The sequence below is a fragment of the Dendrobates tinctorius genome, unplaced genomic scaffold, assembly GCF_039654945.1.
Source record: "Dendrobates tinctorius isolate UK_male_01 unplaced genomic scaffold, ASM3965494v1 ptg000332l, whole genome shotgun sequence".
Lineage (NCBI taxonomy): Eukaryota > Metazoa > Chordata > Amphibia > Anura > Dendrobatidae > Dendrobates > Dendrobates tinctorius.
In genome coordinates, this window is record NW_027361998.1 from 9,701,786 (window position 1) to 9,719,988 (window position 18,203).

Here is an 18,203-nt window from a genome sequence, read left to right on the forward strand (position 1 = left end):
TGGTGTCCTCTCTCTCCTGTAGAGTGTGAGCTCTTATGGCCAGTGGGGTTCTCTCTCTCCTGTAGAGTTTAAGCTCTTATCATCAGTGGGGTCCTCTCTCTTCTGTAGAGTGTCAGCTCTTATGGTCAGTGGGGTCCTCTCTCTCCTGTAGAGTGTAAGCTCTTATGGCCAGTGAGGTCCTCTCTCTCCTGTAGAGTGTAAGCTCTTATGGTCAGTGGAGGCCTCTCTCTCCTTTAGAGTGTAAGCTCTTATGATCAGTGGGGTCCTCTCTCTCTCCTGTAGAGTGTAAGCTCTTATGGTCAGTGGGGTCCTCTCTCTCTCCTGTAGAGTGTAAGCTCTTATGGTCAGTGGGGTCCTCTCTCTCTCCTGTAGAGTGTAAGCTCTTATGGTCAGTGTGGTCCTCTCTCTTGTAGAGTGTAAGCTCTTATGGTCAGTGGGGTCCCCTCTCTCACCTGTAGAGTGTAAGCTCTTATGGTCAGTGGCGTCCTCTATCTCTCCCGTAGAGTGTAAGCTCTTATGGCCAGTGGGGTCCTCTCACCTGTAGAGTGTAAGCTCTTATGGCCAGTGGGGTTCTCTCTCTCTCTCGTGTAGAGTGTAAGCTCTTATGGTCAGTGGGGTCCTCTCTCTCTCCTGTAGAGTGTAAGCTCTTATGGTCAGTGGGGTTTTCTCTCTCCTGTCGAGTGTAAGCTCTTACAGTCAGTGGGGTCCTCTCTCTCCTGTAGAGTGTAAGCTCTTATGGTCAGCGGGGTCCTCTCTCTCCTGTAGAGTGTAAGCTCTTATGGTCAGTGGGTTTCTCTCTCTCCTGTCGAGTGTAAGCTCTTATGGTCAGTGGGGTCCTCTCTCCTGTGGAGTGTAAGCTCTTATCATCAGTGGAGTCCTCTGTCTCCTGTAGAATGTAAGCTCTTATGGCCAGTGGGGTTCTCTCTCTCTCTCTGCCCCAATGGTATTTTCCTAGCATTTACATGATTTCCATTATTGAAATTTAGTTCAACTTTTTGTGCAGAAAATACAATACAGTCGGTGAATCTGAATTTCAAAAAATTTGCCCATCTCTAGTTTACGTTTATATTTTCTGTGCACATTTTATGGAAAACGTATCACTTTTCAGATTTTCTCCATTTTAAATTGAGACATAAATAGTTGTGTAATCTAATCTCCATTTGGTAGTTAGTATTATTTCCTATAATTAATCCCAGCTGGCGCTGGCTCTTTTATAAACTCGCAGTATAATTGTCCCCGTTCTGCTCTCTGTGTTCTTCCATTTTACTCTTGGATTCTGTCTCCTTTATGTCTGATAATTCTGTCCGCATTTCCTATACTGTTAATATAAACCAAGCAGGTAAGTGAAAATCCACCCAAACATTGTCTGATGTGCTGGACAAGGACCACAGACAGGACGCATAATGGGAGCTTTGCAATTAAGTATTTATTATTTTTGCAAATTTCTTAAACAGCAGCCAAACATGAAAGGTTTGTTACCAAACTTAGGCTAATTCCTGCCTATCAGATGCTGTGTTTCAGTAATTAAATGTTATAGTAAATGTTTTCTTAACATTTTGTAAATAAATATATTGAGATGAGAGAGATATGAGAATGATAATTTGATCAGGTATGACCCCATTCCTATCAGGTGCACACGAGAAAGCTGGGCCAATTATTCTGGTCAGAGTTTGGTCAATGGCATCAGTTCTCTATTCTGTCATCAGAGTGCTCTCCAAATGTTTTTCACAAACCCAAAGACTCTCGGATCATAATCGGATCACACTCGGATCATAGTCGGACATGCCTCCAATCTCTTTCTCAGACCACTTGGTCCGAGGAAAAAATTGGATGAGATTTCATGGGTACGAGTGATGTTTGTGGAAACCACGGATAGCACTCATCCTATGCTGTATAATCCGTCGTGTGCACGAGCCTTCAGAGACAATATCTACTGCTTTTAAGAAATAAGCAAGAGCCAAACAAGAGCCAAACAAAGGCTGTACAAGAGAAGCACAAGAGCCGCATCACAGCTGCACTAGAGCCACATGAGGGCTGTACGAGAGAAGCACAAGAGCCGCATGAGAGCTGTACGAGAGAAGCACAAGAGCCGCATGAGAGCTGTACGAGAGAAGCACAAGAGCCGCATGAGAGCTGTACGAGAGAAGCACAAGAGCCGCATGAGAGCTGTACGAGAGAAGCACAAGAGCCGCATGAGAGCTGTACGAGAGAAGCACAAGAGCCGCATGAGAGCTGTACGAGAGAAGCACAAGAGCCGCATGAGAGCTGTACGAGAGAAGCACAAGAGCCGCATCACAGCTGCACTAGAGCCACATGAGGGCTGTACGAGAGAAGCACAAGAGCCGCATGAGAGCTGTACGAGAGAAGCACAAGAGCCGCATGAGAGCTGTACGAGAGAAGCACAAGAGCCGCATGAGAGCTGTACGAGAGAAGCACAAGAGCCGCATGAGAGCTGTACGAGAGAAGCACAAGAGCCGCATGAGAGCTGTACGAGAGAAGCACAAGAGCCGCATGAGAGCTGTACGAGAGAAGCACAAGAGCCGCATGAGAGCTGTACGAGAGAAGCACAAGAGCCGCATGAGAGCTGTACGAGAGAAGCACAAGAGCCGCATCACAGCTGCACTAGAGCCACATGAGGGCTGTACGAGAGAAGCACAAGAGCCGCATGAGAGCTGTACGAGAGAAGCACAAGAGCCGCATGAGAGCTGTACGAGAGAAGCACAAGAGCCGCATGAGAGCTGTACGAGAGAAGCACAAGAGCCGCATGAGAGCTGTACGAGAGAAGCACAAGAGCCGCATGAGAGCTGTACGAGAGAAGCACAAGAGCCGCATGAGAGCTGTACGAGAGCCACACAAGAGCCGCATGAGAGCTGTACGAGAGAAGCACAAGAGCCGCATGAGAGCTGTACGAGAGAAGCACAAGAGCCGCATGAGAGCTGGACAAGAGAAGCACAAGAGCCGCATGAGAGCTGTACGAGAGAAGCACAAGAGCCACATGAGAGCTGTACGAGAGCCACACAAGAGCCGCATGAGAGCTGTACGAGAGAAGCACAAGAGCCGCATGAGAGCTGGACGAGAGAAGCACAAGAGCCGCATGAGAGCTGTACGAGAGAAGCACAAGAGCCGCATGAGAGCTGGACGAGAGAAGCACAAGAGCCGCATGAGAGCTGTACGAGAGAAGCACAAGAGCCGCATCACAGCTGCACTAGAGCCACATGAGGGCTGTACGAGAGAAGCACAAGAGCCGCATGAGAGCTGTACGAGAGAAGCACAAGAGCCGCATGAGAGCTGGACGAGAGAAGCACAAGAGCCGCATGAGAGCTGGACGAGAGAAGCACAAGAGCCGCATGAGAGCTGGACGAGAGAAGCACAAGAGCCGCATGAGAGCTGGACGAGAGAAGCACAAGAGCCGCATGAGAGCTGGACGAGAGAAGCACAAGAGCCGCATGAGAGCTGTACGAGAGAAGCACAAGAGCCGCATGAGAGCTGTACGAGAGCCACACAAGAGCTGCATGAGAGCTGGACGAGTGCCACACAAGGGCTGTACGAGAGAAGGATGAGAGCTGCATGAGAGCCACATTAGAGCCACACGAGGGCTGTATGCGAGAAGCACGAGAGCCACATGAGAGCCGCAGGAGAGCCACACAAGAGCTGTACAAGAGAAGCACGAGAGCCGTATTAGAGTCACATAAGAGCTGCACTAGGGCTGTGTAGGGAAGGTGACCTGACGGACAGACGGACTAGTCTGAGTGAAGAAGGAAAGGGATGCACAGTGTAGGTAGGTGTACAGTGGGGAAACAGCTAGGAAAGTGTAGTGGACGTGCAGTACCTTGGGTGGGCATTAGATGGCAGGGAGGAGTGTGAGCAAAGGACTTGACAGCAGCTTAGGGCTTTAGAAACCGTTGGTCATGGGGGCCGTGGTGACAGTTGGAGTGACAGTTTCAAGGAACCGGGTGAGCTATAAATTCTGAGGGAGGGTTCCAGAAGGGTCCAGTCCCCAGGGGGAGCTCAGGTGACAGGAGGACTGTGACAGTCTTTGCGCCCTGAGGAGAATCTTACCAGGGGGACTGAGGGGAGGAAACGTCAGGGGGGTGGTCCTGACAGGAAGATACCGCAGAAGAGACGAGGCAGTGAGTGCTATATACCGTATTGGACACGACGACTGACCAGTGAAGGCGCTGTTGGTTATTGGGCCTAGGGCGGCCACAGTGGCGGTCCTGTCAGGAGCGTCAAACAGTAAAGGAGGGACGGTACGCATATGTACGTCCCTATTGTAAAAGTACGGTATGTAAACGGCTCTAGAAACGGAGGGCCGATAAGTGAAGAAACGTGCGGTGTGCTGCGGAGGCCGTCAGGCGGACGGCAAGTGAAGAAATAAACTTGGACCTGTTGCACCCAGCACCTGCCTCCATCTTGTCTCTGTGTCATCTCTGCGCGGTAGTGAAAGAGGGACCACCCCCCCCAGCTTGGCCCACCACCGACTCTACAGCTGTACGAGAGAAGCATGAGAGCCACCTAAGAGCTGAACGAGAGCCACACAAGAGCTGTACGAGAGAAGCACGAGTGCCACATAAGAGCCACACGAGGGCTGTACGAGAGAAGCATGAGAGCCACATAAGAGCTGTACAAGAGAAGCATGAGAGCCACATAAGAGCCACACGAGGGCTGTACGAGAGAAGCATGAGAGCCACATAAGAGCCACACGAGAGCTGCATGAGAGCCACACAAGGGCTGTATGAGAGCAACACGAGAGCCACATGAGAGCCGCACGAGAGCTATACGAAAGCCACACAAGGGCTGTATGAGAGAAGCACGAGAGTCGCATGAGAGCCACAAAAGGGCTGTATGAGAGAAGCACAAGAGTCGCATGAGAGCTGTATGAGAGAAGCACGAGAGCCACATGAGAGCTGCACGAGAGCCTTATGAGAGCTGCACAAGAGCCAAACAAGGGTTGTAAGAGAGAAGCACTTAGCTGCACAAGAGCCACATGAGAGTCGCATAAGAGCCACATAAAAGCCGAATGAGGGCTGTATGAGAGCCACATGAGAGCCGTATGAGGGCTGTGTGAGAGAAGCACGAGAGCCGCATGAAAGCCACACGAGGGCTGTATGAGAGAAGCACGAGAGCCACATGAGAGCCACATAAGAGCTGCAAAAGAGCCGAACGAGGGCTGCAAGAGAGAAGCATGAGAGCGGCATGAGAGCTGCACAAGGGCTGTAAGAGAGAAGCACGAGAGCCACATGAGAGTCACATGAGAGCCACACAAGAGCCGAATGAGGGCTGTATGAGAGCCGCTTGAGAGCCGTACGAGAGCTGTATGAGAGAAGCACGAGAGCCGCCTGAAAGCCACATGAGAGCCGCACGAAAGCCACACGAGGGCTGTATGAAAGAAGCACGAGAGCTGTATGAGAGTCACAAAAGGGCTGTATGAGAGAAACACGAGAGCTGCACGAGAGTCACATAAGAGCTACACCAGAGCCGAACGAGGGCTGTAAGAGAGAAGCACGAGAGTCGCATGACAGTCACATGAGAGCCACACAAGAGCCGAACGAGGGCTGTATGAGAGTCACACGAGTCACGTTAGAGCTACACAAGAGCCGCATGAGAGTATTCAGCCCCATGATACGCCATCAAGTTTTCTACACTGAATAGCCATTTCAAATCCAGATAGAAAATCATTTTCATCCTCTGTCCCCCAAAAATAATCAAATGTAATCCATATGTGCATCCAAACAGCTATTAATAAATACAACCCTTCATGTAAAATACGGATCATCATAGCGCTACATAAGAAATTCCGATTCAATCAGTGCAAGTACAAAAAAGATTACAGCATTCGGGATCATAAACACATTTTTTAAAGTTTCTTAGAATATTTTTAGGCACTTTAATTCCCTGATGATCAGTAAGAGAAAGGAGCAGCCACAATATCAGGGCTGCGATTGACAGCTGCGGTGAAAGCTAAGATCAGAAATACACTTGTCTGCTTTCGTACCTCGATAGGAAGCAATCTTGATGCAATGGCCGTCACTTTGCCATTCCGTTTTCAAGGCTGGAGATTGTATTATTCATTGACTGGGGGGTCTAAAAAGGATTCACATTGCCTCAGGTAGCGATGCCTGCAGGAGAATATTTTGGTATGGCCTGAAGGCATCATCAAGTTAACTGTATATGGGCAAGCAGCAATGCAGTATTATACAATACTGAACTACGGCATGACAATCTAGGAAAATGAAAGGTATAAAAGTAAAAACTTCCCTGATAACATAATTATATAACATATGTAACATAGCAAATTATGGTGGAAAATAAGTATTTGGTCACCCTAAAACCAAGCAAGTTTTCTGGCTCTCACAGACCTGTAACTTCTTCTTTAAGAGGATCCTCTGTCCTCCACTCACTACCTGTAGTAATGGCACCTGTTTGAACTTGTCATCAGTATAAAAGACAACTGGCGAGTAAACTTGGACCAGGGGAACCTTTCTAGGCCCTAACCCTAGGGGGCCCCCTAACTCGCTCTGTTCCCCAGGATACCTCAGATGGCGAGGATGCCGGGGCCCCTGCCCTTGTCCTGTCTCCTAGCTACAGCCCTGCATTTGTCCCATCCCCCCCCAGGCAGGAAGCAGAGGCGCTACCTTGTAAGGCAGTACACCCACCCGACAGACGGGAACAAAGACAAGGGTAAAAAAAAATTCCAACCGCACAAAATACTCTCACAAATAACAGAGGGTGTTAAGGGGAGGGAATAAAATAGGGCAAGTAAGGATGAGGAATTTCCAAGCGTACAAACCAAGCAACAGTCGCACAATAAACTCCTCCAGCACTCCAAACATCAGCTTCTCCCCTCCAGATCTTTGTAGCAAGTGTTCACTCAGACAAGGACCTGGCCAGCAGGCCTAGCTTTTATAGGAGAGAGGAGTGGCTAACTGAGCACAGCTGAATGCAGGGATTTCCACATGACCGATTAACCCCTGTCCCGCTGAAGATGACAAACACATTTAATACACCAGAGAAGTGCTTCTTCTCAGCGGCGAAGAAAGAGCTACCAGATGCTGTGGTCTTCTGGCTCTGCTCTGTCGGGGTAACCTCGTGACACCTGTCCACAACCTCAAACAGTCACACTCCAAACTCCACTATGGTGAAGACCAAAGAGCTGTCGAAGGACACCAGAAACAAAATTGTAGCCCTGCACCAGGCTGGGAAGACTGAATCTGCAATAGGCAAGCAGCTTGGTGTGATGAAATCAACTGTTGGAGCAATAATAAGAAAATGGTAGACATACAAGACCACTGATAATCTCCCTCGATCTGGGGCTCCACGCAAGATCTCACCCCGTAGGGTCAAAGTGATCACAAGAACGGTGAACTACACGGGGGACCTAGTGAATGACCTGCATAGAGCTGGGACCACCGTAAGAAAGGCAACCATCAGTAACACACTATGTTGCCAGGGACTCAGATCCTGCAGTGCCAGACGTGTCCCCCCTGCTTAAGCCTGTACATGTCTGGGCCCATCTGAAGTTTGCTAGAAAACATTTGGATTATCCAGAAGAGTATTGGGAGAATGTCATATGGTCTTATGAAACCAAAGTGGAAATGTTTGGTAGAAACAAAACTCGTCCTTTATTGGATCAGACAGAGTGCTGAGTTGCATCCAAAGAACACCATACCTACTGTGAAGCATGGGGATGGCGACATCATTATTTGGGGCTGTTTCTCTGCAAAGGGACCAGGACGACTGATCCGTGTACATGAAAGAATGAATGGGGCCATGTATCATGAGATTTTGAGTGCAAACCTCCTTCCATCAGCAAGGGCATTGTAGATGAAGCATGGATGTGGCTTCGGGAGAAAAATATGAAGGTCTTGGAGTGGCCTAGCCAGTCTCCAGATCTCAACCCCATATCTAAACCCCATAGAAAACCTTTGGAGGGTGTTGAAAGTCCATGTTGCCCAGTGACATCACTGCTCTAGAGGAGATCTGCATGGAGGAACAAGGGCCAACATACCACCAACAGTGTGTGCCAACCTTGTGAAGACATACAGAAAACGTTTGACCTCTGTCATTGCCAACAAAGGATAAATAACAAAATATTGAGATGAACTTTTGTTAATGACCAAATACTTATTTTCCACCATAATTTGCAAAATAAATCTTACCAAATCAGACAAGGTGATTTTCTCTATTTGTTTTCTCATTTTGACTCTCATAGTTGTGGTCGACCTATGATGTCAATTACAGGTCTCTCTCATCTTTATAAGTGGGAGAACTTGCACAATTGGTGGCTGACTAAAGACTTTTTTTTCCCCACTGTATGTACAATCCCTGATGATTTCCAAAGATGCAGCTTTTAATATACATGTGCTTCTCACTAAATAAGAATATCATCAGAAAGTTAATTTATTTCAGTTCCTCAATATTCTACAGAGTCATTACACACAGAGTGATCCATTTCACGTGATTATTTCTGATAATGTTGATGATTATTGCTTACAGCCAATGAAAACCCAAAAGTCATTATCTCAGTAAACTAGAATACTTTTTAACACCAGCTTGAAAAATGATTGTAAAATCCGATATGTTGGCCTACTGCAATGTATGTTCAGAAAATGCCCTCAATACTTGGTCAGGGCTCCTTTTGCATCAGTTACTGCATCAATGCAGCGTGGCCTGGAGGCGATCAGCCTGTGGCACTGCTGAGGGGTTATGGAAGCCCAGGTTGCTTTGATAGCAGCCTTCAGCTTGTCTGCATTGTCGGGTCTGGTGTCTCTCATCTTCCTCTTGACAATACTCCATAGATTCTCTATGGGGTTATGGTCAAGCGAGTTTGCTCCCCAATCAAGCCCAGTGATACTGTTATGTGTAAACCAGGTATTGGAACTTTTGGCAGTGTGGACAGGGGCCAAGTCCTGCTGGAGAATGAGATTTCCATCTCCAAAAAGATTGTTGGCAGAGGGAAGCATGAAGTGCTCTAAAATGTCCTGGTAGACTGCTGCGCTGACTTTGGTCTTGATAAAACACAGTGGACCTACACCAGCAGATGACATGGCTCCCCAAACCATCACTGATTGTGGACACTTCACACTAGACCTCCAGCAGCTTGGATTGTGGCCTCTTCACGCTTCCTCCAGACTCTGGGACCGCGATTTCCAAATGAAATGTACAATTTACTTTCATCTGAAAACAACACCTTGGACCACTGACAACAGTCCGGTTCTTTTTCTCCTTGGCCCAGGTAAGACGCTTCTGGCGTTGTCTATTGGTCATGAGTGGCTGACTCAAGGAATGTGACACTTGTTGCCCATGTCCTGGACACGTCTGTGTGTGGTGGCTCTTGAAGCAATGACTCCAGCAGCAGTCCACTCCTTGTGAGTCTCCCCCAAATGTTTGAATGACCTTTTCTTATCAATCCTTTCCAGGCTGTGGTTATCCCAGTTTCTTGTGCACCTTTTTCAACCACACTTTTTCCTTCCACTCCACTTTCCATTAATATTCTTGGATACAGCACTCTGTGAACAGCCGGCTTCTTTAGCAATGACCTTTTGTGGCTTCTCCTCCTTGTGGAATGTGTGTGACTGCCTTCTGTTATATACGCGGGAATGGTGCGCACTCAGGTCCGGGAAAAAGTAGGTGCAGGTGAATTAGACCGCTGGGGCCTTGTACACATAAAAAAGAATGATTCACCGCACTCAACACGTTGATAGTATGCAAAAATTCATATATTTATTGAATGTGTCCAATCCATCAACAGAGGAAGGATGTGCCCAAGTAGAATTTAAACAATGTACAAACAGAATACCCGACGTTTCGATCCTCCCGGATCTTATTTATGGCGTACACTAAAACAGAAGAATATATACAATACAAAGTGAATTTTAAAAAAATATATACAGGATACACATAACAATTGTGGATAGACATTCCCAAATGTACAGACAATGTACCAACCAAAGTTGTAGAGAAAAACAAACATACATGAACAACATAGTATGTACAGTTACTGACGAAGCGTTGCCAGTCAGTCATAGCATGTTACATACAAGGATTTTTTTTGAAAAGCGGTCAAATATAGATTTTGAGTTTAGCATTAGGAGTTTAAGAGAAAAGAGACTTCGGATTTACCTCAATATAGTTAATAGCGGACCTAGGGCACTCGAAGAGGATAAACATCCCCTTAGGGTAACTAGAGATGAAGACATACAGTGGGGAAAAAAAGTATTTAGTCAGTCAGCAATAGTGCAAGTTCCACCACTTAAAAAGATGAGAGGCGTCTGTAATTTACATCATAGGTAGACCTCAACTATGGGAGACAAACTGAGAAAAAAAAATCCAGAAAATCACATTGTCTGTTTTTTTTTCATTTTATTTGCATATTATGGTGGAAAATAAGTATTTGGTCAGAAACAAGCAATCAAGATTTCTGGCTCTCACAGACCTGTAACTTCTTCTTTAAGAGTCTCCTCTTTCCTCCACTCATTACCTGTAGTAATGGCACCTGTTTAAACTTGTTATCAGTATAAAAAGACACCTGTGCACACCCTCAAACAGTCTGACTCCAAACTCCACTATGGTGAAGACCAAAGAGCTGTCAAAGGACACCAGAAACAAAATTGTAGCCCTGCACCAGGCTGGGAAGACTGAATCTGCAATAGCCAACCAGCTTGGAGTGAAGAAATCAACTGTGGGAGCAATAATTAGAAAATGGAAGACATACAAGACCACTGAAAATCTCCCTCGATCTGGTGCTCCACGCAAAATCCCACCCTTTGGGGTCAGAATGATCACAAGAACGGTGAGCAAAAATCCCAGAACCACGCGAGGGGACCTAGTGAATGAACTGCAGAGAGCTGGGACCAATGTAACAAGGCCTACCATAAGTAACACACTACGCCACCATGGACTCAGATCCTGCAGTGCCAGACGTGTCCCACTGCTTAAGCCTGTACATGTCCGGGCCCGTCTGAAGTTTGCTAGAGAGCATTTGGATGATCCAGAGGAGTTTTGGGAGAATGTCCTATGGTCTGATGATACCAAACTGGAACTGTTTGGTAGAAACACAACTTGTCGTGTTTGGAGGAAAAAGAATACTGAGTTGCATCCATCAAACACCATACCTACTGTAAAGCATGGTGGTGGAAACATCATGCTTTGGGGCTGTTTCTCTGCAAAGGGGCCAGGACGACTGATCCGGGTACATGAAAGAATGAATGGGGCCATGTATCGTGAGATTTTGAGTGCAAACCTCCTTCCATCAGCAAGGGCATTGAAGATGAAACGTGGCTGGGTCTTTCAACATGACAATGATCCAAAGCACACTGCCAGGGCAACGAAGGAGTGGCTTCGTAAGAAGCATTTCAAGGTCCTGGAGTGGCCTAGCCAGTCTCCAGATCTCAACCCTATAGAAAACCTTTGGAGGGAGTTGAAAGTCCGTGTTGCCAAGCGAAAAGCCAAAAACATCACTGCTGTAGAGGAGATCTGCATGGAGGAAAGGGCCAACATACCAACAACAGTGTGTGGCAACCTTGTGAAGACTTACAGAAAACGTTTGACCTCTGTCATTGCCAACAAAGGATATATCACAAAGTATTGAGATGAAATTTTGTTTCTGACCAAATACTTATTTTTCACCATAATATGCAAATAAAATGAAAAAAAAACAGACAATGTGATTTTCTGGATTTTTTTTTCTCAGTTTGTCTCCCATAGTTGAGGTCTACCTATGATGTAAATTACAGACGCCTCTCATCTTTTTAAGTGGTGGAACTTGCACTATTGCTGACTGACTAAATACTTTTTTTCCCCACTGTATATGAAAAAATGTAAGCTATTCATGATTAGAGAGTCTTGGAAGAATGTCTGATTAGGAGAAGAATAAGTGCTATACCTTGAAGGTATTGTCAGAGATCGTCTAATTGGTGTAGTGAGGATATCATGAACAATTTTCAGTTGAATAGTATCATAAATTGGTTCCAGCTTGAATAAAGAAGGAAGACAGCTCAATATAGTGTGAATCAAGATAGTTGATGCAGGATGTGCCTTCTGGACATCTGTCGGGTGAGCAGTCTTCCCCATGATTGTGGAGTGTGTCAGTGACTGCCTTCTGGAAATCTGTCAGGTCAGCAGTCTTCCCCATGATTGTGGAACTACTGAAACAGACTAAGGGACCTATATAAACACTTAGGAAGACTTTACAGGTGTTTTATGTTAATTATTCTAATTTACTGAGATAATGACTTTTGGGTTTTCATTGGCTGTAAGCCATAATCATCAACATTACCAGAAATAAACCCGTGAAATAGATCACTCTGTGTGTAATGACTCTATAGAATATAGATGAGTCACTTTTTGCATTGAAGAACTGAAATAAATTCACTTTTTGAGAATATTCTAATTTTGTGAGAAGCACTGGCAGATCTTAGTTATGGGTTTTTTTTTGTATTCTGAAAGTTGTAAAAATTATTTTTATATTACACCCCAATTTACATTTATCTGAATAGAGCATGGGCTTGTTATATACGGGGTTAGATTTGTGATTTCTTTGTCATCAGCATCCCATAGCAAGGTTAAAGCAAACAATAGGATTACATTACAATATAAAAGCAGAATAATAAACCAAGAAAAAACTAAAAGTAGACAAGAAAAAAATGAAACAAGATGAAATTATGCAAGAAATGCATGAAAAACAGTAGTAAAAGCCACATGGTCCGATGTAGTAGTTCAAGTAGTCCGATGTATTGTGAACTGATTACTATGGGAGACAACTCATCATCTTTATCTTTCACAGTGATAAGCGATTAACCCGCCCATCAGACATTTTTTAATCTTCAGACGAAAAAGAAAATGTTTTGTGATATAATCGCTATTTTGCCAAATTTCTTTTCATTAACTCTTCGCCGACCACTTGTCTTTGACCTTGAATTCAAAATAAAAAGTTTTCTGAAAAGTTAGAAAAAAATTCAGATGAATTTTCAAAACATGAACGGTCAAAACAACGCGACCATCACTGAACTGATCCTCTTGGGTTTTTCCAATGATGTGAAGATAAACATTTGTCTCTTCTTGTCATTTTCCATCATCTACGCGGTAACGATTTTTGGAAATGGTTTACTAATGTATGTAGTGTTCATCAATCCTCACTTACGGACCCCCATGTACTTTTACCTTGTCAATCTGTCTTTTGTAGACTTGTGTAACGCTTCCTCGGCTGTTCCCAAACTGCTGGTAGACCTGCTTTCTACTTACCGAAACATCTCCCTTACGGCTTGTCTCTTCCAGTTCAAAGCCATAGTATTTATTGGAACTACGGAGTGCAACCTGCTGGCCGTTATGGCTTATGACCGGTATGTCGCCATCTGCCGCCCTCTCCACTATCCGGTAGTGATGAGGTGGAGCGTTTGTTATCGGCTGACCACCTTTGTATGGTTCTTTAGCTTTACGACTTCTGTGATGCCGTCCTTTGCGTTACCTCTACTACTGTGTTATCCAAACCAGGTCAATCACTTTATGTGTGAGATTCTAGCATTACTCAAAGTATCATGTGACGACACTCGCATTAAAGAAATTGTGGTATTTTCTCTTAGTTTTATAACCATATTCCCTCCATTCGTTTTCATCGTGACCTCCTATATTTGCATTATCCGCTCCATCCTAAAGATTCAGTCCGCTCAACGGTCTAAGGCTTTTTCCACTTGTAGCTCCCATATTTTGGTGGTAGCGTTATACTTTGGTACAGGAATAGTCACATACTTTGGAAAGTCGGACAAGGATTCAGAAAATCGTGAGAAATACGCCTCCGTTTTTTACGTTGTTATCACCCCAATGTTAAACCCTCTGATTTACAGTATAAACAACCGGGAAGTAAAAAGAACAAAAGTCCTCGTGAAAAAAAGCTCATTGCAAAAGAAGTGAAGCCAAAAGACCCGATTCATCATTTGCAGGTTTTTTTTAAGTCCCTTTCTTTTTCTATCTTGTGCTAATTGTTATTTTTTTTTATGCCAAATTCATCATTAATTTTGAGTAAACTAAACAAACTGTCATTTTTTTGCCTTTAACCATTTTTATGACTTTTTAGAGTAAAAAAGTTGCAACCTGTCGCAAAAATTTCTAAAAAAAATCTGGTGTGCATAAAATCACTCCTACGAGAGTAAATTTGGGACAAATTTTGCGACTTTTTGAAAAGTCACTAATGATGAACCAGGCGAAAAGTCAAACCCATGGTGGCGATCTAAAAAAACAATGAATGAACGTATAAAATAGACTTCAATAAAAGGTGTAAATGGAAAAATGGATTTGGTGGGGGAAAAAAAAAACCACAAGACATCCAAAACTAATAACAAAAAACCAGGAGTAAATGCAATAATGAATTTGGTCAAAAGTTTACCAGGTTTTTACTGGGAGTCAGTTTTCGATTTGTCATGATTGTTTAGTTAATGCAAATCTTTACAAATAATATTGCCATATGGTGCCCAAATAATGCCACAAAGTGACCATAAAACTGCAGAGAAAAGGAAAATTTTGCAAAAGACTTAAAACAAGTAGTACTCGTACCTATTCTCTCCGGAGGAAGCAATATCTATGCTCTGATCTCTGCTGACGTTTCTGTGGACATTTCTATTCAATAATAGCAAACTTTCCATAGAAAATTCTTCATCCATTTTTCTCTAGAGAGAATATCCTCCCCATTGGGGATCAACAAAGTATAACCTAACACCGATCCCTATTTTATAGTCCGTTATGCAAATTGACTCCTCAGAGAGAGCTAAACATCTAGCGCTACCTATTGGAAGTAGCAATCCTAAAATTCAATATTGACCCTCTAACGAGCCTTCTCACATGGCCAAAAGCAAAATCTCAATTTTTAGGCACTGTGTTTCTGGGCACTCCTCCTCATCAGTGCAAAGTGTAACCTCTGGTTTGGCTGGGTGACTGGCGTCTGATGGGGATTCAAGCGGTAATGTTTCTTCTTGTGGACAGTGACATGTCAAGCCTGACATGCCAAGGTGAGGAGACTTTAAAGCCAAGAGACAATTTTCATATTTCCCAGAGGAACATTGCAAGGCTTAAAAGTCTCCTCACCTTGGCAACTATTTTCTGGTTCACAAAGTCAGAATTCTATATTAGCGAACTACATGACCTAACAACAGCCTTCCCGAGGTTGAGCATACCACCCATGCCTACTACTGGTTCCGTCACTGGACAATTTCTGGCAACCCCAGAAGTCTCTCCTAAGCTAAACCACATTGGGATGGGGATACCCTCAGCCAAACCTACTGTAGTGATGGACAACATAGAACACTTTTATCTTTATGCTAACCCCCTTCACGGCTAGTCTTTCAGCCATCTGCCATACTCTGCATGATCATATTTTCAGCGTAGTGTTTGTCTTCACCTTGCAGCTTTTGTACGGATATCTGGTTTTCTTATTTTCCTTCTCCCATCAATAGCAATGCCAGTAATATTGCTATCCGTGATAAAGTTTATATGTAGCGATATACATGAGAATAAATAATATTTTTTTCTATTTTCATGTTTATCTTCCCCTCTGTAATTATTCTAGCATCCTATATCAGTATCACATCTTCTGTAATCTTTTTCCGAAGATTAGCTGTGCAGGAAGTTTGAAGAGTAGTTATGAGTGGATCCGTGGATGTTCGGGTTCAACAGGTTTGGCCTACCTGTAGTCCAAAGTTCGGTTAGGCAACTTGACCTCGAACTTGGGCATGAACACGAACCCAATAGAAGTCAATGGGAACATCTGTGCTTTATAATGGCTGTAAAATGGTCCTAGTCAAGGCTAAGGGGGCTACAAAAGGAAGCAAAATGGGGGTAAGAGCAGGACAATTTCTCTGCAAGCAAATGTGGAAATTACTTAAAATAATATATAATTTAGAAAAACACATATAGTCTTGAACCAGGAGGCGGAGGTCCAAGTGGAGGAAAAGGTGGACTTGGAAATGTAAGTGTAGGAAGTGGATGTGGTGGTGTGGGTGGAAGAGGCAGGGGTTGAAGTTCAAGAGGAGGAGGTGGAGTAGGTGAACATGGCGGTGTAGGTGGAAGAGGCTTGGGAGGAGGTATCCAACAGTGTTTTTTGTTTTTTTTCTCTTTGGGTTTTTTTGTTTTTTTTAGGAAACTGACATAAGAGAGCATAGAATTTAAGAAAATAAAAAATCAAAATCTAGGACCAAGTGGTGGAAGTCCACTTCTGTCCCAACCTCAACTACATTTACCCAGTGGACAGTTAGGAAGATGTATTGTCCCTGCCAGTGCCTACTGTTTCACGTATTGGTGGTTATGTGGACCTTGCTACTGATGGTGCTGCACCTGATTTGGTCAGCAACATGGATGGAAATGTAGCGGCGGCTTGGAACAACATACTGCGGGACAGCCACCGACATCAGTTTTTTTTTTTTTAAACTGTCCATCTCCTCCAGCCGGAATGGCAGGATTTTAAAGGCCGGGAATTTGTAAATGCTGTCATCCAGGACCATGGCTCATGGGTGAGTAGGGAGATATTTTCTTCTTCTCAAAGCTAATCACTTCCATGAGATGGTGTTGAGATGCTTCCTGACACTGTTGGTGGTGGTGGCGCTATGACAATCTCTCTTTGCGAGGAGGCAAGTGCCCCTGTGATTGTGAGCAGGAGGAAGAGTACGAGATCGCAGCATAAGAGGGAGCAGGAGGAGGCTCAGATATATCATGCTTTTTAAGGTGTGTATTCCACTGCACCTTGTCCTTGGGATTGAGAAGCCCCATCATGCAGATGGTGCTCAGGTCCAGAACATGTATGCCTCGCTTCAGACTCTGACAACACAACATACAAGCCACCCATCTTTTGTTGTCAGCACATTGGGCACATGGTAAGCACAGAACAACTACATCCTCTACATACCTGCAGCAGCTACACCAGCAGCAGCTACATCACCACCACCACCAACAGCACCACAGCCATGTCCACAACCCCTATTTGATACCCTCCTCATTTTTTGCATTGGTTTCTATTCACACTGCTCCCACAGACATCGGTGCAAAGTAGAAAAAATTGTTTTTACACACATTACTCCCACACACATGGGTGTAGACTAAAATAGAGACTTTATACATGTCACAAAAACATTAAAAATCTCTGAAGTTACTCACCCCACCTCTTTTTTCTTATCACACAGATTTCCAGTAAGGAAACAAATGCTGACAGTCTCTTGGACTTAGACAATAGACTAATACAAGTAGGATATTGGATGTAGCTGAATAGTGAACCAGCTTACCTAACATGCAAGAACTGCTTTTAGGACAAAGACCATGAGGATGCCTTTTGGTATGCAGACAAGAGTTATAGTTTGGACAGGTAACTGAGATATAGAATATACAGGAAAACTCTTTTCAAAGAGTTAGACAACAATAGGATACCACCTGAGGAAGATGGATCTATTACGTTGAAACGCGTTGTGGACTCTTTTAAATTCCAATTGTTTCTTTAATAAATGAAGAATTTTTTGCATCAATAGAATCCAGTCCTTTGTGCCCTGCAGACCGGGTCTTTCAGCAACTTTCTTAAACCTGGGTACTACACTCACCCTACAGTAATATGGCATACACACATAAATATATGTATACATATTACACAGCTATATAACCTTTATACATACAGCAACCGGGACGTAACTTAAGGGGTTAACAAGACTTTACATAAGCCTGTCATGCAGACCTTCACTCAAATCAAGACATAGCTCTGCAAAGCCCTGCTTCAAGAATTTCTTGGCCACTGTCTTGGGCTCTCTGGAGGTGCCAGGAGATGGATGCACAACAAGCATCAAGTTATCAAATGGATAAAGGTTAACTTGCCATTTTGGGATCTTCCATTTAAAGCAATAAACTCCAAGTGATTCATGACCTCTTTACCTCTCGCAATTTTTCCTTCCTTGGCCTCACAGAAACCTGGCTGACACCCTTCGACACCGCCTCCCCTGCTGCACTATGCTATGGCGGCCTCCACCTCACCCACACTCCTCACCCTGGCAACAGGCATGGTGGAGGAGTGGGCCTTCTCCTTTCTTCCAACTGCACCTTCAACCCAATCCTACCTCTTACCTCCCTTGTCCTCCCCTCTTTTGAAGTCCACTCTGCATCTAATCTCCCTATAACTTCCAAGTGGCTGTCATATACCGACCTCCAGGCCTAACCACTGCCTTCATTGACCAACTCTCTAC

At 44.5% G+C, this 18,203-nt stretch overlaps 1 protein-coding gene across 1 annotated transcript; it reads left to right on the forward strand.

Moving 5' to 3' along the window:
* The first annotated feature begins 12,975 nt into the window (after window positions 1–12,975).
* LOC141074324 (olfactory receptor 2B6-like) lies at window positions 12,976–13,908 on the forward strand. The gene has a single exon (XM_073561953.1). It carries the CDS (start codon window positions 12,976–12,978, stop codon window positions 13,906–13,908), a length of 933 nt encoding a protein of 310 aa, XP_073418054.1.
* Window positions 13,909–18,203: the final 4,295 nt, after the last annotated feature.

Bases quoted from the DNA above. Each gene is read 5' to 3' on its own strand.
- LOC141074324 (XM_073561953.1), top strand. From the start codon at position 12,976: ATGAACGGTCAAAACAACGCGACCATCACTGAACTGATCCTCTTGGGT.